This window comes from Zalophus californianus, chromosome 11 (assembly GCF_009762305.2).
Source record: "Zalophus californianus isolate mZalCal1 chromosome 11, mZalCal1.pri.v2, whole genome shotgun sequence".
NCBI classification, from domain to species: Eukaryota; Metazoa; Chordata; class Mammalia; order Carnivora; family Otariidae; genus Zalophus; species Zalophus californianus.
In genome coordinates this window covers 580,260-604,230 of record NC_045605.1, presented here as the reverse complement: position 1 = coordinate 604,230, position 23,971 = coordinate 580,260, and the positions used below count along the sequence as shown (strand labels likewise).

The 23,971-nt window shown below is 47.4% G+C and overlaps 1 protein-coding gene across 9 annotated transcripts in view; it reads right to left on the bottom strand.

The window, feature by feature from the left end:
- The window catches only part of YAP1 (Yes1 associated transcriptional regulator), a 111,710-nt gene extending 99,849 nt beyond the window's left edge, over window positions 1-11,861 (bottom strand). For 6 of the 9 annotated variants that reach the window (XM_027578280.1, XM_027578279.2, XM_027578282.1 and 3 more), the window contains exons 1-2: window positions 11,127-11,459; window positions 7,634-7,884 (exon numbers count right to left, since the gene is read on the bottom strand). In XM_027578280.1, the coding sequence (XP_027434081.1) occupies window positions 7,634-7,884; window positions 11,127-11,459 (584 nt within the window). Of the gene's footprint in view, window positions 1-7,633; window positions 7,885-11,126 lie in introns of all 9 variants that reach the window. The other 3 variants (XM_035722682.1, XM_035722681.1, XM_035722680.1) reach the window with 2 other exon arrangements.
- Between the last annotated feature and the right edge of the window lie 12,110 nt (window positions 11,862-23,971).

Sequence of the window (23,971 nt, the reverse complement as noted above, 5' to 3'; positions counted from 1 at the left end):
CAATGATTAAAAAATTAAAAGCTAAGTTAAAGGAATCTTCCAGAAGGCATAACAGAAGGATAAGGGAAGAAAAATAGAGAAGATAAAATTAAGGAGTTATTCTGATGAGCAGGAATTCCAGAAGAAGAAAACAGAACAGACTGGAAGAAGTTATCCAAGAATGGATAAAAGAAATCTTTCCCAGGATCCAAGGCCAAGGTGGGCATCCGCACCACAGACCTGAAAGAGGAACCTGACTTTCCAAGCCGTGAAATTTTTACAATGAATAAAAAAAGGTACATACCAAGGCATATCTTGAAATTTAAGGACTCCCCCCAAAGATAAAGACAAAGAATACTAAAATCCCCACAGGAGGCAAAATGGGTTTAACTGTTCAATGAGAAAACTGGGAGCTAAAATAAAATGGAGCACTGCCTTCAAAACTCCAAGGGAAAATAATCTTAGCCTTGAATTCTACAACCTAACTGCCCATCAAATGTCAACAAAAATATTTTTAGACATAAAGGATCTCAATGCAGTTACCTACCATTCACCCCTTTCTTCAGTAAATTCCTGAAGGATGAACCAACTCTAAGAGTGAGCAAACCAAGAAAAACAGTCAACAGAGTTCCCAACAGAGAAGAGTGATGCGGGGACTTGCCAGAATGCGAAGGAACGCGGGAGCCCCCTTAGGACTCCTCTGAAGCAACCATTCTAATCCAGAACACAAAGAAAAGGAAGGACTCAGGGTTGTTTCCAAGGGGGCAAAACACCAGCGGAAACACTAATGAAAAAACAAGGCAATTAACAATTCCAAGAAAATATCAAAGCTGTTCAGAAACTCATATGTATTGTACAGCTCAGCTTCAGGCAAGCCGGAAAGAGCCTTAAGACTGTAAAAGTACCTAACAAAAAAATTATAGAAATTATACTGGGAGGATTAAGGAAAGAAGGATTTTAGGAGGTGCAGAAACTTTAAGAAACAGCAGTGCAGCACATTTTATAACTACAGAGTTTTCTTAAGTCGGTGGGGGAGGGGAGAGATCTCAAAGGAGTTCCAAGTGTTTGCCTTGGGAGAATGCAAGCCAGAGATAAAGAAAAGTAGGCCAGAAGTGCCTTTCTTCTTTACAAACCTTAAAGTCCCTAAGGGACTTTCTAAATCTATGTATATGTTATTCCCCTCAAAATTAAATATCAAAATACATATTTATATGTGAGGCTACGAAAATGAGAATCTTCAAACCCCTCTCCTTGGCAGAATCCAGGTGCTTCTGCCCCTACTTTCTCCTTTCCTGAATCTTCCAATTCCCTCTAATGAACACGTCACTTTTATAATAGAAAATACTTTACTAAAAATCCACAAAACCTGATTGACACATGGAGGAGGAGGAAGAGGGAGCACAATTTTATAAATGTAAAACAAAACCCCACATTCACGCTGACAAAGAGAAAGACAATCCCCACCTTACCCCCACCTCCTAGATGATGGGGTTTAGCTCCTCCCCAGAAGCTACTCCATGTTGGAGGCTGTTCAAGATGCGTGGGAAGTTAAATTTCAAACAATTTTGTGGTCCACATTCAATTTTGTGAAAGTAGAGTCGCACTCTGAGTAAAGTCATCATTACTCTAAACCCCAAACCAAATTGTCTATGTCAAAAAGCACATCTCTCAGGGCGCCTCGGTGGCTCAGTCGTTCAGCAACTGCCTTCAGCTCAAGTCATGATCCCAGGGTCCTGGGATCGAGCCCCGTATCAGGCTCTCTGCTCGGCGGGAAGCCTGCTTCTCCCTCTCCCCCTGCTTGTGTTCCCTCTCTCGCTGTGTCTCTGTCAAATAAATAAATAAAATCTTAAAAAAAAAAAAAGCACATCTCTCTAAACGTACTTCTTGGTCAAATAAAGACCTTACCTGAAAAACAAAAATTCTCCTCACTTTAGGTTAAGTAAGCAATTGCAAGAAGAAAAAAAGAGCTTTAACAAACGTACCCTCACCACTCCCAAATCAGGACCTGGCTGCTGAAGAATGTGCTAAGTCTAGTGACTAACACTACCCATGAAGAGATACAGAAGCACACCAGAGATAGCCAAGTAACAGCCCTAACCACAAATAAAGCACTGGAAATATCTGGTGGAAGAAAACAGCGATATTTTAATAGAGACCCTTATTTGCGTTGTTCCGTAGACTTTCCACATTATTCAGAGAAACATCTTATCAGTTGATACTTCATGGTTTTGATTCTTGTCATGCTAAGAGCCAAATGAGGATTAAACGGACCACTTTTTCTTGTCTAAAATATTAAAAGGGAAGAAGAAAAAAAAGGACCACTGTGATTTAGACCCAACTTCTTTGTTAGCTTTTGGAAGGGGTCAAGCCCTTCGCAAGTGCAAGTGCTTCCCCTCGTAGTGTAGTACTTCTTCCCGGGAACTTGGTGCCACAGTACTCAAGCAACCAGAGCCCTGAAACAGTGCTTCTTCATAAAAACAGCACCGTCCCCTTCATGGCTTGCAGTTCTGATGGATCCTGAAGACCTCCCTTCATCCAATGCTACTCCGCTATTATTAGACTTTCAAGTCATAATTAATGGCTAAATTAAACTGTTACTGAAGGGGGTAAATTAAGTATGAACAATCTTAAATCTTAACAAATGATTTTTAAAGTGACTTCACTTTGATTTGCCCTAAGCCTAAACTTCAGTACACATTTTGACAACTAAAAGGTTAGGCTCAGAGTCTGCCTCTCCCCCAAATCCTTAAGGTAAAAGGCAATTCAGATTCATGGTAGCAATACTATTTTAGGTGCTAATTTACATTACTTTTCTAACTATCAAGTAAAACTCATTACATTAATAATGGGGACCGATCTCAGGTTTTCAAAAACATGTTTTCTTAAGTTTCAACTATTCAAATGGTACCTAGCTTTTTTTCTTTTTTTGTAAAGATTTTATTTATTTGACAGAGAGAGACACAGCGAGAGAGGGAACACAAGCAGGGGGACTGGGAGAGGGAGAAGCAGGCTTCCCGCGGAGCAGGGAGCCCGATGCGGGGCTCTGTCCCAGGACCCTGGGATCATGACTTGAGCCTGAGCCGAAGGCAGAGGCTCAACGACTGAGCGACCCAGGTGGCCCACCTAAGCTTTTTTCTTAATAGTTAACGTGAGGCTTTTGGGGAAAAGTATTTTTGAATGTTATTTTTTATAGAAAATGAGCCTACCATCTTGTAGCCAACTGAGAGTTTGCTGTATTTCACTGTTAGTTTGTCAGCTACCTTTCTTAGTTCACATAAAAATTGCTCATTTTTCTCCTCAGGAAATAAATTAATCTCTATGTTCTGTTTACTCTTTCACATCCGCTACCTCCAAACTATTTTTCTTCTGCCCCTGTACTCAACAGTGCCTCCAGTTTTTCTGCTTAAATCACGTGGCACTGTGGCCATTCTTGCCCAGGCCACCCACCCACTGAGCAGAGGCAAGCATTTCTTCTGCGGGGGGGGGGGGGGGGGGGTGGTAGGGGCAAAGTTTCATCTCCCCCCTCCCTCCCCAGCACCGCTACAGCAAGACAAACAGGCACACACCGGCACTCCCCTCAGACAGGGAAACACTCTGTGATTGCAATTTGAATTTTTTTTCTTTTTGCAGCTTAATCAACATTTAATGGCAATATTACAAGCTTTTCATTTTTAACGGGAAATCACTTGGGTTACCCTAGTCATATCAAGAAACCAGAAAACAGAATAGCCTTATTCTCTATGAAGCTGTTCCTTTTTAAAACATCCAATCTGTATTATGGTAACATATACTGTGTTTTTAGTCTCCTACTGGGCAAGTGTGTGGGAGAAGCATACGTCAAATTATAGTATGAAACGGTTTAATCATCTTTAATCAATACATTTCTGAGGTAGCTTTAATTAGGCCAGTGGAACATTCACTTCTGAAATAACATGTAGCAAAAAAAGAAGCAAACCAATTATAGTGATCAATAACATCTGCAAGGCAAGTTCATTTAATGTTGAAATACTGCCTCAGTTATATGCTGTGCAATGTTGAAAATCTCTGGAAAAATACCTTTTCAAAATGTGGATCAACATACTCAATATAACTTTTAATCAAATCAGGGCCACAAGAAACCTTCAATCTTCAAGGACTAAAAACACTATGGCCAGTTATTCAGAAAATGACAAATAACAAATGAAACAGATTCATCTTTAAAAATTACAAGAACATTATTACAGCAATGCAAATGTACAGACTTTTAAGATCACTGAATCAGATTTCTTAAACCATATTATAATTCTATATCATACATTATATACAAGAAGTTCTTTGTAACTATTACCATTAACAGTTACAAGGTATCAGATTCAATAAAATAAAATCTGAGAAGTAAAAACACGCCTTGTAACCAGAAATATTATAGAATACTAATTCAGGAAGTCATTCAGCAGCCTATAAAGAAATAGGAAGTTGTTGACCACCTACTTGAAGAACCATTTCCTGTAGGAAAACTATAAGACAGCTGAAGAAGGCAATAATTCTCAGAGTAATACAGAGAAGAATTCTTTTAAAACAAAAGCTCAATACACAATGTTGACAAGATTAGTTTTAAAAACAGTAAACTCACTAGCACAGATATTACACATAATATACAGATGGGGAGCCTTTTTCACATACTTCAGAATCATACCAGAGCTCAATATGTGTTAGTGATAAATGCAGCTTCCTTCCTTGTCACTTGCCAGGCTAAGAAACGTCCTTTCTCCAGATCTCACTGAGCTACGGAGGGCTTCAGAAATAGCAATGATCACTTGCCTATAATCCTTCAGTACTTATGCTGCTTTGAAACTAGAAGATGGGCCAACTGACCAAAACGTCATCATCTATGGTCACAAGGCAACAATTGGTTTCCAAAGTCAACATTTCTAACTTTTCAATCAAATTACATCACCTTACATGTCTGGATCATTCACAGTCAAATTTCTTCATGCCAAGTATAAACTTCAACAAATTATATACTTTGTAACTTATAAGTTAGTTCCCATGATTATCTTAAAAGATGTATATAAAAATAAAAAAATAAAAAGATGTGTATAGCAAAATACAGTTTTTCATTGTTGAAAGAGTATAAAGTAATTAACTAGTATAAATCTGCATTCTACATCTTGATGGCACTAAGGATCTTCTTCAGACACAAGAAAAATATAAATATTGGTCCCAAACAGAGCCTGACTTGAAAACATCACATCAGGATAAAAATAAACTTGGACAATAGCAACTTGGCTCCAAAAGAAGGTTCATTTACCATCATCTCTGACTCATAGTCAGAACAGATACTAATGAGCTCATTTACCTGTGCAGTGTGCAAAAATAAGTCGTGTATGGCAACTCATACAACCCACAACGTCACGAAAGTAGCTAACAACTGGATGTAAACTAACTTTTTATAACTTCTCCAAATTACATATTGTTCCTAAAGCAGATACTGTTTAGAAGAATGCAAAATTTTATAAGCCCACAGTAGCCATCTTCCACAAACCAATGCTTAGGGGCCCTCTCTACCGTTCCTGACAAGTACCCACTAATCCATGATTTCGCCTATCTCTCAGGAAAAATCCTTGTATTTCTGAAATGTTTGATATGAGAAAATTATTCCATGGAGTCTCAAAATCCTCATGTTTCTTATAATAAGTCCAATTTTACTTCTGTGTGAGAGTCCCTCAAAAATCCTAAAGGACCACATTTTCTGGTTTTTGTTTTTTTAATTTTTTCCTTTTCATTTGTTAAGAACAATCATATTTTCTCTCTCCTCTTTTTTCTCTCCCAGGTAAGCTTCTCTCCACTCCCTACAACTATTTTTCACATGGGGTAACTTTCCCTATCATTTTGGCCTGGTTTACCTTCCCTACAGACCCATTCAACTGGGGTGTTCATTAACCCATCTTTATCAGTATCATTAAGAGAAACACTTCTTCTCAAAGGAAAAACCACTGGAAACGTTTTCAAATGGACCTAGAGAACATTTATTTCAGGTCAAAATAACAAGATCATTCAAAATAATGAAAACGTAGGCGGATGTCACCTGTAAGCAATTATTACAAGATACAAAAGACTAAAAAGAGCATAAAGGCTGCTCTTTAACCTTATACTTTTAACTACAGCATCAACCAAAGAAAGGAGGCAAGCAGGCTATTAAGCTGTTTAAAAAATCTCCCCAGGTCAACATGTGACCCAGCAGGGTGAGGTTCAAAAAAGTACAGCCTTTCTTTTTGCTTCCAAGGACCTGGTTTGTCTCCGTTCCTGACGCATCCCTCACAGCTAGCAGCTCTTTCAATCATTTACTTTGGATGTCTGCTTGAGAACAAATGATCTTGCTCATGCAGATGAATTTGCCAGACTTGTGTGTACTTTCCAGTCTCAGGCCCTTTATTGTTCTGGTTGAAACTTGACCCTTTGAAATGGATACCAGGACACCAGAAAATTTAAATTTTAAAAAGAAAAAAAAAGTTACAGGAGAGGGGGCAAAAAAACGGTAGAAACTTTTCAAGATCAAACTTTTTCTCCGCTCTTTTAAACAAGCCTTTCTGAAAACCCTATGTTTCATTACAAACCACCTACCCTTAAAGACAATATAAAATACTTACTAAGACTCACACAACAAAACACTAATTGTATTATCTGATCTAATAACTACATGTTACATTTGCCTTAGACGTAGACTGTCAAGACAGACCTCAATCAAAACCTGGATTGTTTTTCACTTTATCTCAACCTGATTAAACAGCAAGAAGTAAGCAACTTTATTTAAAAACATCAATTTCAGTCTATAATTACTTTAAGGAAAAGTTTTGTATACACTTAAATCCAAAAGGCCAGATAAAAATACTTAGTTCTTATCTACAAATTCGAAGTGAGAAAGGATAAAATTCTATTTTGATCTTTTCAGCCTGAATGAAATTTTGCCATTTTGTTAAAGACAAAAAGTCTCATAAAAATAAATAATGCAATGGCCTTTTGTTTTTGTTTTCCCAGAACAGGATTCTGTCTTGAGGACCTGCTAGCTTGAAAGAAGTTTGCCACGGAGCGATTATAGAAACATGGAAACTCATAGTTCTCTTTACTTTTTGGGCTGGGGCCGGGGTCCGTCACATCAAACTGCAGCTAAAGAGTTTGTGATTTGACAATCTCAAATATTGTAAAATCTGACTCCCAAAGAAGACCTACTTATTTTGTAGTTCTTCTCTACCATTAAAACGTGCATTTGAAGAGATGTCGTTGTGCCACAGATATTTCCTAAGACTATGCCAGCCTCTAAGTCCCACAATTTGAAATGTTTCATTGTATTCTTTCACTTTTAACCTAAGCTAATTAACAGATTTGGAACAAAGTCAAAATGAGAATATCCAAATTGCCACAAAAGAAAAGATTATTAAAAGGCTCTGAACCAAGAATCCATCAAGCTTTCAAAATATTACCCAAGCTGAAGAAGGTAATCAGGTCACGTTAAAGTGAAAAAAAAGTGTGTGTGTGTGTGTGTGTGTGTGTGTGTGTATTATGGGTGTATCTCTATATATAAAACTAAGCTTGACATAAAGTAAAACATAAAAACAAATGACATTTTATCTCCTAATACCACCTACTGTGCTTTCCAAAATAGGTTTTCACTTACTTTAAGAAGTACCTCTGACCGGAAGACGTCTTTGCCATTTCCCAGCCTGCCGGCAGAGGCACATCATCAGGGATCTCAAAAGAAGACTGTCGAAGGTGCTGCGCGGTGGGTGCAGCTGCTGGGCCAGAGACCACTCCGGTGGGCGTCAGGCTCCCGGGGGATACGGCTCCCAGCTGCAGGGAAGCTGGCGAGGAATGAGCTCGAACATGTTGTGGAGTCAGGGCCCCTGCAGTGCCTGCATCAGTACTGGCCTATTGGGAACAGTAAAACAAAAATTTCCTAAGAATTATTTTTAAAGAGGGTCCCTTTAAATTTCCTTGACAGGATTTCATTGCAACCAAATATCTAAGTACCAAAGGCAAAAATTAAAGTTTGACACAGAGGAATATAGATTTATAGGTGTGTATTTTTAAATGCTTTGTGATTTTAGTGTGTATTTTCACAAACATTTGTAACTTTATAGATCAGCAGTCCATCTAAGTTAATTTCTACCTAGCACACATTAGATGTGCCTTCTATACATTTTAGAAGAAAATAGTACAAAATGAATGGAACATTTCTACAGTATGTTGGATTTTAAAACTTAATTTTTTTTAAAGATTTTATTTATTTGAGAGAGAGAGCAAGAGCGGGGGTGGGGGAAGGGGCACAGGCAGAGGGAGAAGCAGACTCCCCGCTGAGCAAGGAGCCCCACTGGGGGTGGGGGGCCTGGACCTGGGGATGCAGGGATCATGACCTGAGCCGAAGGCAGATGCTTAACCATCTGAACCCGTATGGGTGCTGTTCTGAGTTCTAAAAGGTCCCAGGTATAACACGACCCAGGAATATAATAACTATACATTTTCTCTTTTCTTTTCAGCTAGGTTTTAAGTAGTTAATGTTTCTTTCCAAGCCAAGCCCTAAACACAGGACAACTATCATTTTTTCTCACCGTGGACCAATGCCATCAATAAAACCATCACAACTTACACAACTTTTAATGAATGCAAGAGATTCAGAATCATTCAAACGTTCTTAAGACACCTAATGAAATGAAAACCCAACCATGTATTCCTACGTAGATGGTAAAAATGTGAACAGTTCAACTGCAGAAAAAAGTTTGCACCCAGACCCCAAAGATCTGAGTTCCAGGCCAAACTGGCTACTGCGACAGTGAACAAATACCAGTCTCTGTGAGCCTGTTTTGTCATTTGTAAGAGAGCTTCTTTCGTGTGTGTGTATAAACACGAAGGAATTTATATCCAATAGTTTGTGCACAATAGTATTTATAACCCACATCCAGCATAGCTACTTAAATTCCTCATTAGAATTAGGGTTTGATTATTAAAGAACTTCCTAGACTGATACGGGGAAGGAGACTAGAGGCAACCAGCAGAGGCATTTATGCCTTACAGCCAGCCACACCGCTGAGTTTCCAATCAGAATAAACCTGACTTAGGAAATAACCAGCAGAACTAAATAATCAAACTTACAGAGGCACAACACTTAGTTAAGAAACTTACCAAAAACAAACAAAATTAGAGATTATGCACAGAGGATGAATCCATAAACGGCTGGACATAATTCTCGTGGCATTTACAAGAACTTTTCTGCAACTTTTCAGTTGCAGTTCTTTTTGGCTTACATACGCCACAAAATGAGAAACTCATTCTGAGTATTATGCTTTCAAAATATACTCAGGGGCTCGCAGCCCAAATGTGTCGTCCGTAAGGGGCAATGCCAGCACACATTTCCCCGGAAGGAGTCCAGAGACCCAGCCCCAGGCCCAGGAGAAGGAAAAGCGCCCTATCGTGCCCCCTCCTAAGCTGCAAGCAGCTCGATGCTCTCTGCTTCGTCTTCCCTAAGCCGGACTTTCGCCAGCAGGTTCCGTGAGTTTTTCTGAGTTCCCAAACCCCTCTGTCTGCGGCTGGAGAGCACACAACAGGCCTTGCAAACAGGAGGGGCAGGGGAAGGGGAATGGGGGCGCTCACTCTTCTTTCCACTCAAGTTACAGCCCGACTGGACCAACTGCATCGCAGTATTTGGAAAACCAATTAACTTTTGGGCAGAGTTCCTATGCTCAAGTTTAGCCTGAAGCAAGTTCTTCAAGCAGAAGCCCTAAGCAAACAGATGTCCGGGGAGCGGTGGGAATGTGAACACTTTCCCAACAGTCTCTCCTCGGAGCTGGATCGCACCGGCCAGGGCAGCGGGCGCCGTGTGCGCCCCAGCCGCGCTCCCGTCCCCGGGGCGAACTCCAGAGCCAGGGCGAGCCGCGCATTAGTCATCGCTTCCCCAGCACCGCGCGGGGTCGCGGCGGCGCCTCGCAGCCCCGTCCCCCAGGCCGGCGAGGGCTCGCTCCCCCGCGCAGCGGACGCGGTCGGCGGCCCGGACGCCCTCCCCCCGGGGACGCCCCCCGGGTCCGCACACGGATTTGCTTTTAAATTCATACAAATTTGTACCTTCCCCCCAGTCCTCCTCCGGGGGCCCCCCAGCCCCCCCCACGGAGTCGGCCCGACTCCCCGCACACGGGCCCCAGACCCCCCAGTGCCCCGGGCGCCGGCCCTCCCCACCCCCGACTCCCCGCACGGGCCCCCCCGGCCTCCCCCCGGGAGCCGGCCCTCCCCCGTTCCCCACCCGGGAGCCGGGCCCCCGAGTCCCCTTCCCGGGGGCGCCCCCCGAGTCCCTGCACGGGCCTCCAGTCCCCCGCGGGGGGCCCGACCCCGGACCCCCACTCGCCCCGGGCGCCGGCGCCGGGCGCTGACCCCGCAGCGCCTTCCAGGAAAGCCTGGACGCCGCCCGCAGAAGGCGCCGGGCGCTCTCGGGAGCGGAGAAAGAGCCAGAAAGTCCACGCACGGCCCCAACCCCCACCCCTAATCCACACTGCAGAACCCGAGAACAATTATCGGACTCCCCAGGACACCCGCGCGGCCCCGCAGGCCCCGCAGGCCCCGCAGGCAAGGGGGCCCAGGGCCCCCCGCCACCAACTCGGCCGCCGCGGGCCACTCACCCCACGCGGATGCCAGCGGCCCCTCCCCCACCCGGCCCCTCCCCCACCCCCGCCCCCTCCCCCTCCCCCACCCCCTCCCTCCCCCCCCCCCCCCCCCCCCCCCCCCCCCCTCGGCTCCCTCTCTCCCCCTCGTCCCTCCTCCCCCCCCCCCCCCCCGGTCCCCGTCCCGGCGGCGGCGGCGGCGGCGGCGGCGGCCGAGGTGCGGGGCGCGGACGCGCGCACATTGTGCGAGCCCACCCGGCCCCCCCCCCCCGCCTTCCTTCCTCCCCCTCCCCCGCGTCTCCCGCCAAGCTCCCGGGAGCCCCAGGAAGAAAGAAAGGAAGAAAGGAAGAAGGGGAAAGCACGCCCCCCGGGGCCGCGGCCGCGCCGACCAACTCTGAGCGAAAACAAATCTCGGCCCGCGATCCCGGGAGGCGCCTCCCGGCCCGGCGCCCGGCCCGCCCCCGCGCCCCCTCCGCGAGGAGCCCCCGCGGCCCGGGCCCGTCCGACGGCCGGCGGGGCGCCTACCTGGCGGGAGTGGGACTTGGGCTCCGGCGGCTTGAAGAAGGAGTCGGGCAGCTTCCGCAGCCTCATGGGCACGGTCTGGGGCACGTTGGCCGTCTTGGGGTTCATGACGGCGTTGAAGAGCGCCTCCAGGTCGGTCTCCGAGTCCCCCCGGACGTGCACGATCTGGTGGCCGGCCGGGGGGGCCTGCGGCGCCGCCTGCGACCCCGGGGGCGCGGGCGGCCCGGGCGCCGGCGCGGGGCCCTGGCCCGAGGGGGGCGGCGCGGCCGGCGGCCCCTGGCCCTGCGCGGCGGCGGGCGGGGGCTGCGGCGGCTGCGGCGGCGGCCCGGGGTCCATGCTCCCCGACGACGCGGGCTACGACGGCTCCGCCCGGGGTCCGAGCTGCGGGCGCCCGCGGGGCCGGGGCCGGGGGGGAGGCTGCGCCGCAGAGGCCCGCCCGCGCCCCCCCGGCGGTGTCCCCCGGCCGCTGCGCCTCGGGCGGGGCGGCGAGCGCTCGGGCGCGGCGCTCCCCCGACGGACGCGGGGCCGCGGGCGGCCGCTCCCCTCCCCCGCTGCCCGGCTTCCTCCGGGGGCTTCCTTCCTCCCTTTCTTTTCCCCGGCGGCGGCTGCGCCCGACTGAGACAGAAACTCGCCGCCGACGCCAAAACTAAAGTTGAGAGAACCGCCCGCCCGAGCGGCCGCCGGCCCCGCCTCCTCGCGGCCCTTCCTTCCTCTGCGCGCCCGCCCGCCCCGGGTCCGCGGCCGGCGCGCAGAGACGCTCCCCCGCGGGCCGCCGCATTCCTGCGCACTCGCCGCCCGCCCCGCCCGGCCCGCCGCCGCCGCACGTGACCCGGCCGCCCGCGCGCGGCCCCCGCGGAGGCGGGGCGGCCGGGCGGCGCCCAGGTGCGGGCGCGGCGCGGCCCCCCGCCTCCCGAGCCCAGGCCCGCCGCGCGGGGGGCTGCGGGCAGGAAACCGGCGTTGTTCAAAAGTGAAAACTTTTTTTTTGGCAGTCGAGCTTTTGCAACAAATTCGCGACCACCTCAACAGCAGGAAAGAGTCCCTGCTGAAGCTGGGCCGCCCGCGTTCGTCCGCGTACCTGCCCGTCCTCCTGCACCCTCGGCTCCCCTGACGCGGAGCCAGGCCCGGGGGGCTCGCAGCGGCCGCTGCGCCGTGGGGCCCTGTCCCACCTGCAAGGAGGCCCCTGGAATCACGCCGCAGCCGCGGAAATGTGCTTTTCTAATCTTTTATTTTTCAAGATTTTATTTATTTGCGAGAGAGGGAACACGAGCGGGGGGAGCGGGAGAGGGAGAAGCAGGCCCCCCCCCCCCCCCGCCGAGCAGGGAGCCCGACGCGGGGCTCGATCCCAGGACGCTGGGACCATGACCTGAGCCGAAGGCGGACGCTTAACGACTGAGCCACCCAGGCGCCCTGGGAAATTCGCTTTTAAATTCATACGAATTCATACCTTCTGGTATTTTTTTTTTAAAGCAGCTTTATTCAGATGTAATTCACATACCGTACAACTCGGTTCACTTAAGCAATTGAGCGAATTTAGTATATTCAAGGGTTGTGCGACAGCACTCTGACTTTAAAGCTCCCATGTTAGCCCATGCTCAAGAAATCTAGCTTTTTAATGATTTTGTCTGTAATGCTAGTGAAGCAGATGTATAAAGAGGATTGAGCAAGAAAAGGTCTCCTGAACAGAAAGATAATCTCTTCTTCCAGCCAGGACATGCCCAGGAGAATTCTGAGCAGGGATCTGGATACCTCTGTGTGTAGGGCAGGGCCTGAAGGAGAGGCTCCAGAAATCTGGAGGTTGTAAGGCAAGATTCTAGCCAGGGGCTCTGGACCCTGCTTTCCTCGCGAAGGCTCTGCAGTCCATGAGCCCCTGACTGCCTCTCGGACTTCTCCGCAGCCCCAGCCCCAAATGTCAAGGCCGTTTAAGCACAAACTTGTAGTAGTTGTGACGTGCGGACGTGTGACTGATTTCCTGTTCTTTAATTTCTTTAATATCGGGGGTCGGGGTAATGACACCTGCTCTGTGTGTTGGGGCCTGAAATGAGTCCGTGGACAAAAAGTATGCACTTAGCCCAGTTTGGGGCACGTGGTGAGTTCTGCATGGACGTCAATGACCCTCATTGTCCCATGTTCACAGACTGCACGTTGTGACATGGTCTCTCTGCAGAAACCCCCCCTGGGGGACCCTATTGGCAGTCCCTAATGCAGAAATTGTGCATTAAAAACTTCAACTGGAAAAAAAAAACTTTTTAAGAAGCAAAGTGCTAGAAAACCTAGGACTTGAAGGAAGCTGTTCCTTGGCTAGAGCACTTACTGCTGGGAATGCAGCAATTCAAGGGCTTAGGGTATGGCAAACACTGCTTTGTTCAATATTGTTACACCTGCCCTTACATGGAGAACACAATTACCTTGATAAGTGGATTGAAAGGCTCTTTGGAGTGATTTCATGTCCTATAAGGACCTCTATAGCACCGCCCAAGATTTTGTAATTTACTACTTCTTATCTATAAAATTTCGGTCACAGGTTAGTAAGGGATAAAGATGACATGTATTCAACCCCTTGTCCCCTCTCCTTCTCCCCAGCCCTACTTTTGGAGCAATTACCAGCTTAAGGCACCTGGAGACAGGGAGTCCTCTTTATAAAAAGGCCCTGATTTTCAGCGTCCATGCGTCCATGCGGATCACCATCTCAAAGCGCTAGTCTTAGAAGGACATGCACTTTCCAGTACAGGGGAGGCTCCAGCTCCTATGTTCACACTCTGTCCCCCCCCCCCCCGAGAAATACCTCCGCTGTGAGATCAGTCTCTGTGGTACCACTCCCTTACTAGCCATTGGGGTCCCTGGTTTCCTCACTCACACCTCACTGGGTGTTAATCTCTTTTCTACCAACATTTCACTCCCTTTTGTTTCCACTTCTTTCCCAATTCAGCTGAGAAATCATAACTCAGGGCGCCTGGGTGGCTCAGTCAGTTAAGCAGCTGACTCTTGATTTCAGCTCAGGTCATGATCTCAGGGTCCTGGGATGGAGCTCCTATTGGGCTCTGAGCTCAGCGGGGAGTCTGTTTGAGATTCTCGCTCTCCCTCTCCTTCGGCCCCCCCCCTCACATGCGCGTGCGCACTCTCTCTCAAATAAATAAAATAAAATAAATAAGTCATTGCTTCAACCTGTCATAATCATCTCTGCCCTCCATTCCATGCCCTGTATATTTCTGCGAACTGGATCTGTTAAACCAGAGTCCGGTCATCTGTCTTTTCCATTCCAATACCAAGGCTTACGGGAGGCCAAGCCCCACACTCATTAAAAGCTTCAATCAAAGCTTTGACCTTGTGTGCAAGTGAGGTTATACCATCATCCCAGAGGTGTATCTACACAATTGCGAGAAGGCACTCTTTGTACAACTCTAAACTTTGTCCTATTTTAGATGAAATCTGTAATCATCTGGTATACCTGTGGATACGGTTATATTGGATTGAAATCATTGCATGTTAAAAGTATTAATTTGCTAAATGTGAACATTTGAAACATACCCTGTGTTTGTCACTGTCTCTTGGCATTCCAGCATGTTTGAATATACTAGGGGCTTAAAAAGAGGAAGTGTCCAGCCCTCGCGCAGCGCAGCCTTGAGAGAGCCTGGCTACGCCCAGGTTCTCAGGGACAACTGGAGGGAATCTCACCGGGGAATGGATTGGTGCCACCCCATATTTATGGTCTCTAATTGTGTTTCCTTGTATCTGCAGTCAGCTTCTCTCTTTTTTTTTAAGATTTTTTTTTTAATTCTGTGATCATGTGGCAACATAACTTCCATTGCCACTTTAAGCTTCACAGTATTTTTTTTTTTAATTTGAGAGAGAGCACAAGCAGGGGGAGCAGAAGGAGAGGGAGACACAGACTCCCCCTGAGCAGGGAGCCCGACGTGGGGCTCGATCCCAGGACCCTGGGATCATGACCTGAGCTGAAGACAGATGCTTCACTGACTGAGCCACACAGGCGCCCCAATAACACCCCTTTAAAGTTAAAAATTAAAATTAAAAACCTCTCCTAGATGAAGAAACAGGCAGAGAGAAGTCAAATAACTTGCCCAGAGTTGCAGTGCTGGTAGGTAGGGCTACCTCTGAATCCACATTTCTGATTCCAGAGCTCAAACTCTCCGCCAGGAAGATTGTACTTAATTTCAGGCAGTTCAAAAGGGTTATTGACAAATTTATGCTCGCAGGATGATAAAGTGGTGTAGGAACCCCGTCATTTCAGGAAAATTTCATTTATTTCTATTGACCAATAAGTAGTGGTTTATGGCGATATGCTCGATGTTAAGGGCAGGAGCACCTGGGTGCCTCAGTCGGTGAGGCATCTGACTTGGGCTTAGCTCATACATGATCTCGGGGGTCCTGGGAGGGAATCCCCACATCGCGGGGTCTGCACTCACCAGGAGTCTGTGTGTCCCTCCCCCTCTGCCTCCACTCATGCTCTCTCTCTCAAATAAATAAAGTCTTAAAAAAAATGTTAAGGACAAAGTTGGGTTGATCGCTGGGAAGTCAGATTGAAAGTATGAAGACACAAATTCTCTTGTTGCAAAAAAGGAGTTGTTTAGGAAAAATGACCCTGTGCACTCACAGCTTGGGCGCCTTCTCTTCTGTTTCTGGATCCTGCTGCTGATGCTCAGGGTGCATGCGGCTCAGCAGGCGCAACTCTGAGGACAGGTTTGTGCGTGTACTTGCAGCGCTGATGATGTGCCAGGCCTGGGCAATAATCAGTATAATAATGCCTATTTTGCAGGATGGTAATGAAGAGCACACAAAATAACGAGAATGAATGTGTTTTTATTACGGCATCATGAGGATTAAGAATCCCGAGATTAGGGGCGCCCAGCCACCTGAGGGTCGGTAGCAAGAGACTCTCAGAGTCGTGAGTTCGAGCCCCACATGGGGCGCATGGGGCCTACTTAAAAAAAAATCATTTAAATCATGTTTCTTTTATTCTAAAATCTAGCTGAAGTAATCCATATGGGAGAAATTAAAGTTAGTCCTGAGAGTTAGATGTGAAGAATTTTCAAGTCCGAAGCCCTCCAGGCTCAGGGCAGACCCACATGGGGCGTGTCCTGGAGGCCCCAGAGAGCCTTTCCAGGGCTGTGCATGGTACAGAGTGTGCACTTTCCACACCCCGGCTTGAAAGGCAAGGCTACTGGAGCTCATTTACTATAGTTTACTAAACTATTCTAAGGATGGAAAGGTGACTTCTAAAAATACGAAGTATATTATGTTCTCTACTAGTGGTTCAAGGTGTGGTCCCCATCAGCATCACTGAAAATTTGTTAAGACATGTAAGTTCTCAGGCCATAACCCAGACCTACTGAGACGCTGGAGGGGGACACAGCAAGTGGTTTTAACAAGCCCCTGTAGGTGGTTCTGATTCATACTAATGTTTAAGAACCACTACTTTATATTATACTCCACATTCTGTTTTTGTTCTCTAAATAGTATCATGCTTTGTAAACATGCAAGGTAAATATCTTCACTGTCTTATAGATAACTATCCCCTTAATCTTATTTATTCTATAAATAGCAAAATCTAGCATAGAATATGCATTCGATAATTGAAAAAAATCATGTTGTAAAGGATCTCAAAAATTAATGTCTTGAATCTTACCTGAAAGCTGACAATCAATCCTATATTAAAAGATCCGTTAAGTTGTGATTCCAATTTGTTCACAGTTTTAACGTTCTGTGGCTATTGTTTCAACATACGCCTCTCTTCAACATGATATGTGGCACAAGAAATGTTTTTAAAAAGCCATTAAAAACTAAATTCCTTTTGAGAATTTAATATGCCTAACTCTCTGACAGTGCCTCAGTATCTTTATTGGAGATATTGGAGAACATCTGGACACCATCTCTAGTAACTGTACACTTGAATACAATTTATAAGTCTGCCCTGTCTTTTTTCTTTCTTTTTTTTTTTAAAGATTTTATTTATTTATTTGACACAGAGAGACACAGCGAGAGCAGGAACACAAGCAGGGGGAGTGGGAGAGGGAGAAGCAGGCTTCCCGCGGAGCAGGGAGCCCGATGTGGGACTCGATCCCAGGACTCTGGGACCATAACCTGAGCCGAAGGCAGACGCTCAACGACTGAGCCCCCCAGGCGCCCTGCCCTGTTTTTTTTTCTACACAATCCCCGTTCCTCCTCCTTCACTGGGCGTCTTGTCTCTTTCATCAGCTCCAGACCCGTCCAACATGCTTCGGTGTCCCCTCCACATGCCCGGTGTTTTTCTCCAGGTAATGTCACAGTACGATAACATGGTACGTCGTCCACAACGTCATCTGTACGCGAGGAACATTTGTGAAGATCAGTATTCACGGGCTTATTTTATATCACTTACATATTTAAATATTTACATATTTTCTAGGTGAAGTGCAAAATTTAACACTCTTTACAAGTGATATCTTGTTTTCGGAAGTCAAAATATGAACTCTTAAAATGTGCACATGAATTTGTCGTGTCGAGCTGGAATAACAGCATTTTGAAGTAAGAGCCAAGGAGGTTGCTTAGCGTGAGTCCCCTTTTGTACACCGGAACTTGATGTCTTGATATTCCATATGGCGGCTGCAGCCACATCGTAAATGGAAAACCCAGTTCCGCAAGCACAGTAGCCACGTTTCCAGGGCTCAGTCACTGCACAGGGGGCCAGTAGCTTCGGGGCGAAACGGCACACGTCTAGAACATTCCCCTTATCACAGGAAGTTCTGTTGGGCTGCACTGGGTTAAATGGCCCAGAGCCATACAGCTCTGCAGTGGTAGAGCCAGATTTTCCGGTTCCTGGTCCGTTCCCGCCATACTACTCTCTTTCAAAAAAAGTAAAATATGATAGATTACTTATCTTCTCTGCAACATTTATTACGTTTTTGTACAAAGCATTGTGCGAGGCATGGATCTTGACCCCAAGAAGGTCTTAAAGAAACTTACTTCAGGTGAGATTGCTGCCGTATAGAAAATGGCAGTGTTTTAGTTACCTCTCCTTTCTGGCTCCCAGCTGTCGAACGTATACGTGTATGTAAATGCATGTGTCTGTGGAAATGTCTGCAGTCCCTTTGACCTTCGCAGAGACATCAGACCCTACTCTGCTCACACCTTGATTCCTGCTAGTCTCCCAGGCCCCATCCGGCCTTTCTTGCTCCCATCCATCTTTTGAATTCTACACCCTTTCCCCGCAAGTGCCATTTTCACTCGTGCTCTCCCACTTGAAACTGTAGCGTATCACACACCACCACCATGATAACGTCAATGACTTATATTTGCATGACGCTTTTACTTGCACACACATTAGCCTGTTTCTTTCTTTCTTTCTTTCTTCTTCTTCTTCTTCTTTTTTTTTAAGGAATCCCTATGCCCAATGTGGGGCTTGAACTCACAACCCCAGATCAAGAGTTGCCAGCTCTATGGACTGAGCCAGCCAGGCGCCCCATCCCATTTCATTTATTTTATTTTTTAAGACTTTATTTATGTAAGAGAGAGAGAATGAGAGAGAGAGAGAGAGCACGGGAGGGGGGAAGGTCAGAGGGAGAAGCAGACTCCCCGCCGAGCAGGGAGCCCGATGTGGGACTCGATCCCGGGACTCCAGGATCATGACCTGAGCCAAAGACAATCATTTAACCGACTGAGCCACCCAGGCGCCCCCATCCCATTTCATTTAATTCCCATTTTCCTTCCATATTTCAAGACCTTCAGTCAACTCTTACACTTTTAGTTCATAAGATTGTTTTTTCTCAAACATTTTAAGTAGATTGGTTCTAAAAGTTCTAAAAGCAGGAAACTGAGAGTCACCCTTGGCTTCTCTATTCCACTCCCCACCTCCAATTCGATCCATCAAGTAACATTGTTTCTGGGTCCAAAAATACACCTGGAATACATTCCCTTCCCTCCGTATATTACTCAGTGAGGCTTCCCATAACGAAGTATCATGGAGTGTGATAACGGAAATGAATTTTCCCACAGCCCGGAGGCCAGAAGTCCAATTGCAAGGTGTCAGCAAGGTTGCCTTCCCCCGAGGTTTCCCTCAGCTTGGACTCGCACGGCCGTCGCTCGGGGTCTCTGTGTCCTAAGCTCCTGTCAGGCCCAGGCGCACTGGAGGAAGGCCCACCAATAAGACCTCACGTGACCTCATGACCCCTTTGAAGGCCTCATCTCCTAACACAGTCACATTTTGAGGTACTCCAACATACGGGTTTGGGGGAGGCCGCAGTTGGGCCCATCGTGCGCCATCTTCCCCGAAGCCATCTGTGCCCAAACCGGCCTCGTGTCCCCCCAGACGCTGACATTCCTCGTCTTCTCGTCGTCCGCCTACCGAGTGATAGCCTCAGTGCTCTTTTAAACATGCACAGCACTCCCTTTCTGAAGACCCTAGAGTGGCTCCCATCGCCCTACCATTAAATTCCAAACTCACTTCATTGGCCTCGAAGATGTGTGTGATCTATGTCCCCAGTTTGACTCAGGCCGCTCCTTCTTGCCTGCTCTGTGCCATTCCCAAGGACAGCTGTCCGCTCTGGGAGCGCTCCGCGCACCCCTGTCTCAGGCCCTGCACACGTGCTGTTTTCCAGACAACGTTCATATGCTGATGTCTCAGTTCAGATGTTTCCTCCTCAGAGGAGTCTTCTCAGACTAACCACTCTTTTAAAAAAATTTTTTTTTTCTTATTTTTTAAGCGAGCTCTAAGCCCAACACGGGGCTCAAACACGCAATTCCAAGGTGAGTCCCGTGCCCCACCCACTGAGCCAGGCAGGTGCCCCCACAGACTAATCACTCGCGATTTATTTCCTAGAAAAATCATAATTTATAATTACTTTAGGTATTGTATCATATTTTTGTCAGCAGACTGTGTATTTTTAGAAGCAGTGATTTTGTGTTTTGTTTGCGGCGCCCCCGGGATTGGGACTATGCCTGGCACCCAGCAGACATTAGCTGGATCGTCTACTTCTCTAAGCATCTCTGCCGCTCTGTTCAAGGAAATCCGTAATCCCTCCTCGACGTCATGGCCTTCTCTCTGCCTCGAAATTGTTCCTCCTCTGAGCCAATCTATGACTGTCATTCTCTCTTGGGTTTTTTTTTTTTTTTTTACTTAGAAATATTTAAGATTTACTTGTAAATCTAAAGCATCATGAGGCATTTAGGTATCTGGCTATGAAGAGAACTATTTCGATATATCATTTATATTTCTGGGCTGTAGATACTACCATTCCTCTTCTAGGCCTTTGTAGTCATTCCTGTCCCAATACTGTTAGTAACCAACATGTTATAAAGAGACTGACAATTAACAGATCAAATAGCATTTCTCTTTTTTGTTGCAATAAAGTCCTGAAGAAAAATATTACCTTGATTTTACTATTCTGTTTTGTGTTTAATAGTTTGTTCTTTCTTTTCATGTGCAAGCACTTTAAAAAATGTGTTCATTTTTGAAGTATATTGACTTACAACGTTAGGTTAGTTTCAGGCTCACGCCAATCCCACGTGTCACTCCGTGCCGACCACGACGAGTGCAGTCCCCATCTGTCAGCATGCTACATAATTAGGGTTCTATCGACCAAACTCCCCGTGCTGTATGGCTCATCCCCACGACTGGAAGTTCGGATCTCTCAGTCCTGTCACCTGTTCCAACCATCTCCTGACCCCCCTCCCCTCTGGCAACCACCAGTTTGTTCTCTGCATTTACGAACCTGTTCCTGGAGTTTTTGTTTTGCTTGTTAGATTCCACATGTGATATCGTATGCTACTTACTTTTCTCTGACTTATATCATCAACACAATACCCTCTAGTTCCCTGTGTTGTTGCAGGACTGTCCTTTATTATTTTTTTTTAAAGATTTTAAGTCATCTTTGCACCCAACCTGGGGCTCGAACTCTCAACGCTGAGATCAAGAGTCGCAGGTGCCACGGACTGAGCGGGCCAGACGCCCTCAGTTCCCTTTCATTATGGATGGACCTTGGCCCCGACCTCTCTAGGTTCCCTCGCCAGCATTTTATGTATGAAGTACTTTTAAGCAGAATAACTGTTTTATTCTATGTTACGGGAATACAGGGTGACAGTTGATGAAGAATCTGGTTGAATAGAATTTATATTGTCATAGCTGGTTTTCACTTTATTTCTCTCACAAACCTTTCTAGTCATGAAAAAGACAAGAAAAATAATTTGCAGATTCCCAGTGTTTGCTAAAGCCCAGGAACTTATTTTTTCTCTTAAAAGAAAAAACAAAAACCCACAACAAACCAACCCAGTTTGGCTCGTCTGTTGCCGTGACCTTTACATGCGGGCCAGGTCAGCACGCGGAGGGTGTCGGGTTGGCAGTGGCTGGGCCGCAGGGCCAACGCTGCTAAATGTGGCTTTTACTGTAAGACCACATACTTCCCTTTTATTCTTTGCTCTGTTCTTTTGTTTGCGTCCGTTCTCTCTCAAACGAAAGAAGCGGAGAGCAGAGCGCTGGGCTCGCCCAGCATCATCCACACACGTGGCCAGGGGAATACACAGAACAACGCTCTCCCTCACAGGAAGAGTGAGCAACTGAACTCATAAACACCGTTTCACATGCACCAGACTGGGAAGCATGACAACTTGAGAGTCGTGGTTTCTTTGTGTACCTACTGCACCTGACGCTGTTGTGGGCACTGGACCCGAAGCTCCAGAGTAGAAACTTTGTCTGAAGCGTTCCCTGCTGCAACTGCAAGCGTCTAGGAGTGTGCCCAGCACGCAGCAGGCGATCCGCAGACGCTTGCTGGAGAAGGGTCCCGGTTGGTTCATGGCTGGTTCCTGGGCTGACTTGAGACGCCTGCAGGCCCCTGTCAGAGCAGGGACTTCGAAGCTGCGGTGACCAAAGTGGGTTGAGCACGGGGCTGGGATGAGGGATTTCCCCTCCCCAACCACAGCTTCCTACCACAGCTCCCACTTCCCGGTCCTTGGTGACTCAAAGACTCAACACGTCACAATTCACCCCATTGCTAACGTTTCTGGGGCCGTGTCTGATTTTTTTCTGGGGAGCATTCCATTGTCACGTACTTCAGAAAGGTTCCCCTTGCTAGTAACTCAGATGGGTCAACTCTGTGCTTTGATGACTGTGATAATCTTCTATTTGATCTTTGGACTTTTTTCACCCCAATTCCTTACTGCCAGACTAATTGTTCCAGAATATGGCTTTCATGATGCTACCGCCCTGCTCAGAAGTCTTTAATGACTGCTATGCATCACCATTTCTTCGTTTTGTCCCCACAGCCCCCAGTGACCACGTCAGTCTGCCTCCCATGTTAGTACCCGCGAGTCCTGCACAGGACTCCTCAGCTCCAGCTCATCGGGGGTACCCGAGCCCCCCAAACCACCTGTGATTTCTACCTCTGTATTGTCTTTGCTTACGGGACCCCAGGGTCCCAAGGTCTCTGGTCTTTAGCCTAAGGCCCCTTTGAATTGTCCAAATTATAATCCCGTGAGCCTTCTTTCCTTAAGTAACATTTGGAATTCCTGGAGAATGTTCTCAAGCCCCAGCAAACCGCTGTGCTGTCACCCGTCCCCACGGCCCGTTTCTCCCTGCAGAGAAACCCTGCCCCCCTGGATGGTCGGGGGCGGGGGGCACTGCTGTCCCGCTCGACCGGGCTGTGGGTCTTGTCCCAGCCAGTGCGGCTACGCCCGGGTCGGAACAGCGTGCGGAACGAACGTGGGGCCGAGCGTGAGGATGCTCTGGGGCCTTCCTCACCCACCTCCCCTGCGGCTCCCCACGCCTGCAGTCACACCTCCACGGCCACCTTCTCCCAGTCACCCAGAGGACAGATATGGGGCGTCAGTCAAGCGCCAGTCACCGTGCCAGGCACGGGTGGCCCCCGGGTGAGCCACAGACACACGGGGCCTGTCTTCACGACAGACATTAAACAATTACAAATAGGTGAGGTGAGCAAATCATTCTACAGTGCAAAACGCTGCCAAAGAAATTCTCGGAGTACACACACATGTCCTCTACATCCTCCAGGGCCGAGGGCACGGGAACCGATCCCCACCTCTTGTGCCGACTCTGGTCGAATCAGTAATAGTAGAACCTATGAAAAAGCGATTCTGAACTCAAGACAGTTTTTTTACATTATGCAGTTTAGCTCCCAATTTTTTTCATATTTCCTCAGTAGAGAATGAAAACAGCCCAAATCCACACACTCTGAAGCCATGTGCTTGGTGCCATTCTGAGCCCAGACGATTAATGTATGTAATTTTCACAGTAACCTATGAAGGAAAGCCCTACTTTCCCCATTTTATAGACAAGGCAAGTCAGGCACGAGGGGTTATAACTAGCTCAGTCACACAGCATGTGTGGGCAGAACTAAGAACGCAGGCGATCGGGCTGCCCAGCCCCAATCCTTTATTGCTGTGCTGTTCTACCCTCAATACCGATAATGTGCACAATCGCAGACGGGTCATTAAAATGACTATCCCACAACAATGGAGCGATCTTCCTCAAAGGGGTTTTGTGCCTCCCACCCTAAAGCAGAGGAAGGACACTGGCCACCCGCAGGATCCATTCCCCAGCTTGGGCTCTGGACTTTGAGCCCAGGCCCGGGCCCCAGCACCCTGCCTGCCACCTCCCACTTCCCACCCCCACTACCCCCTCCAGGTGCTGACACCCCACCCGCCCCTCGCTCCTCGGTGGAGGCCAGACCAAGGCCGGACTCAGGCAGCAGCTGCGCCCCGCAGACGCACTCTTACACGTTATCTTCTCCGCTGAGAGAGACTGGTTTTCCCAAAGCAAACAGCACAGGCCTTGCCCAGAGCTGATACTCAAAAAGAACTGTTGGTTGACCAGCTGATCAATTAGGAGGAAGTCCCCAGGGTCTGTG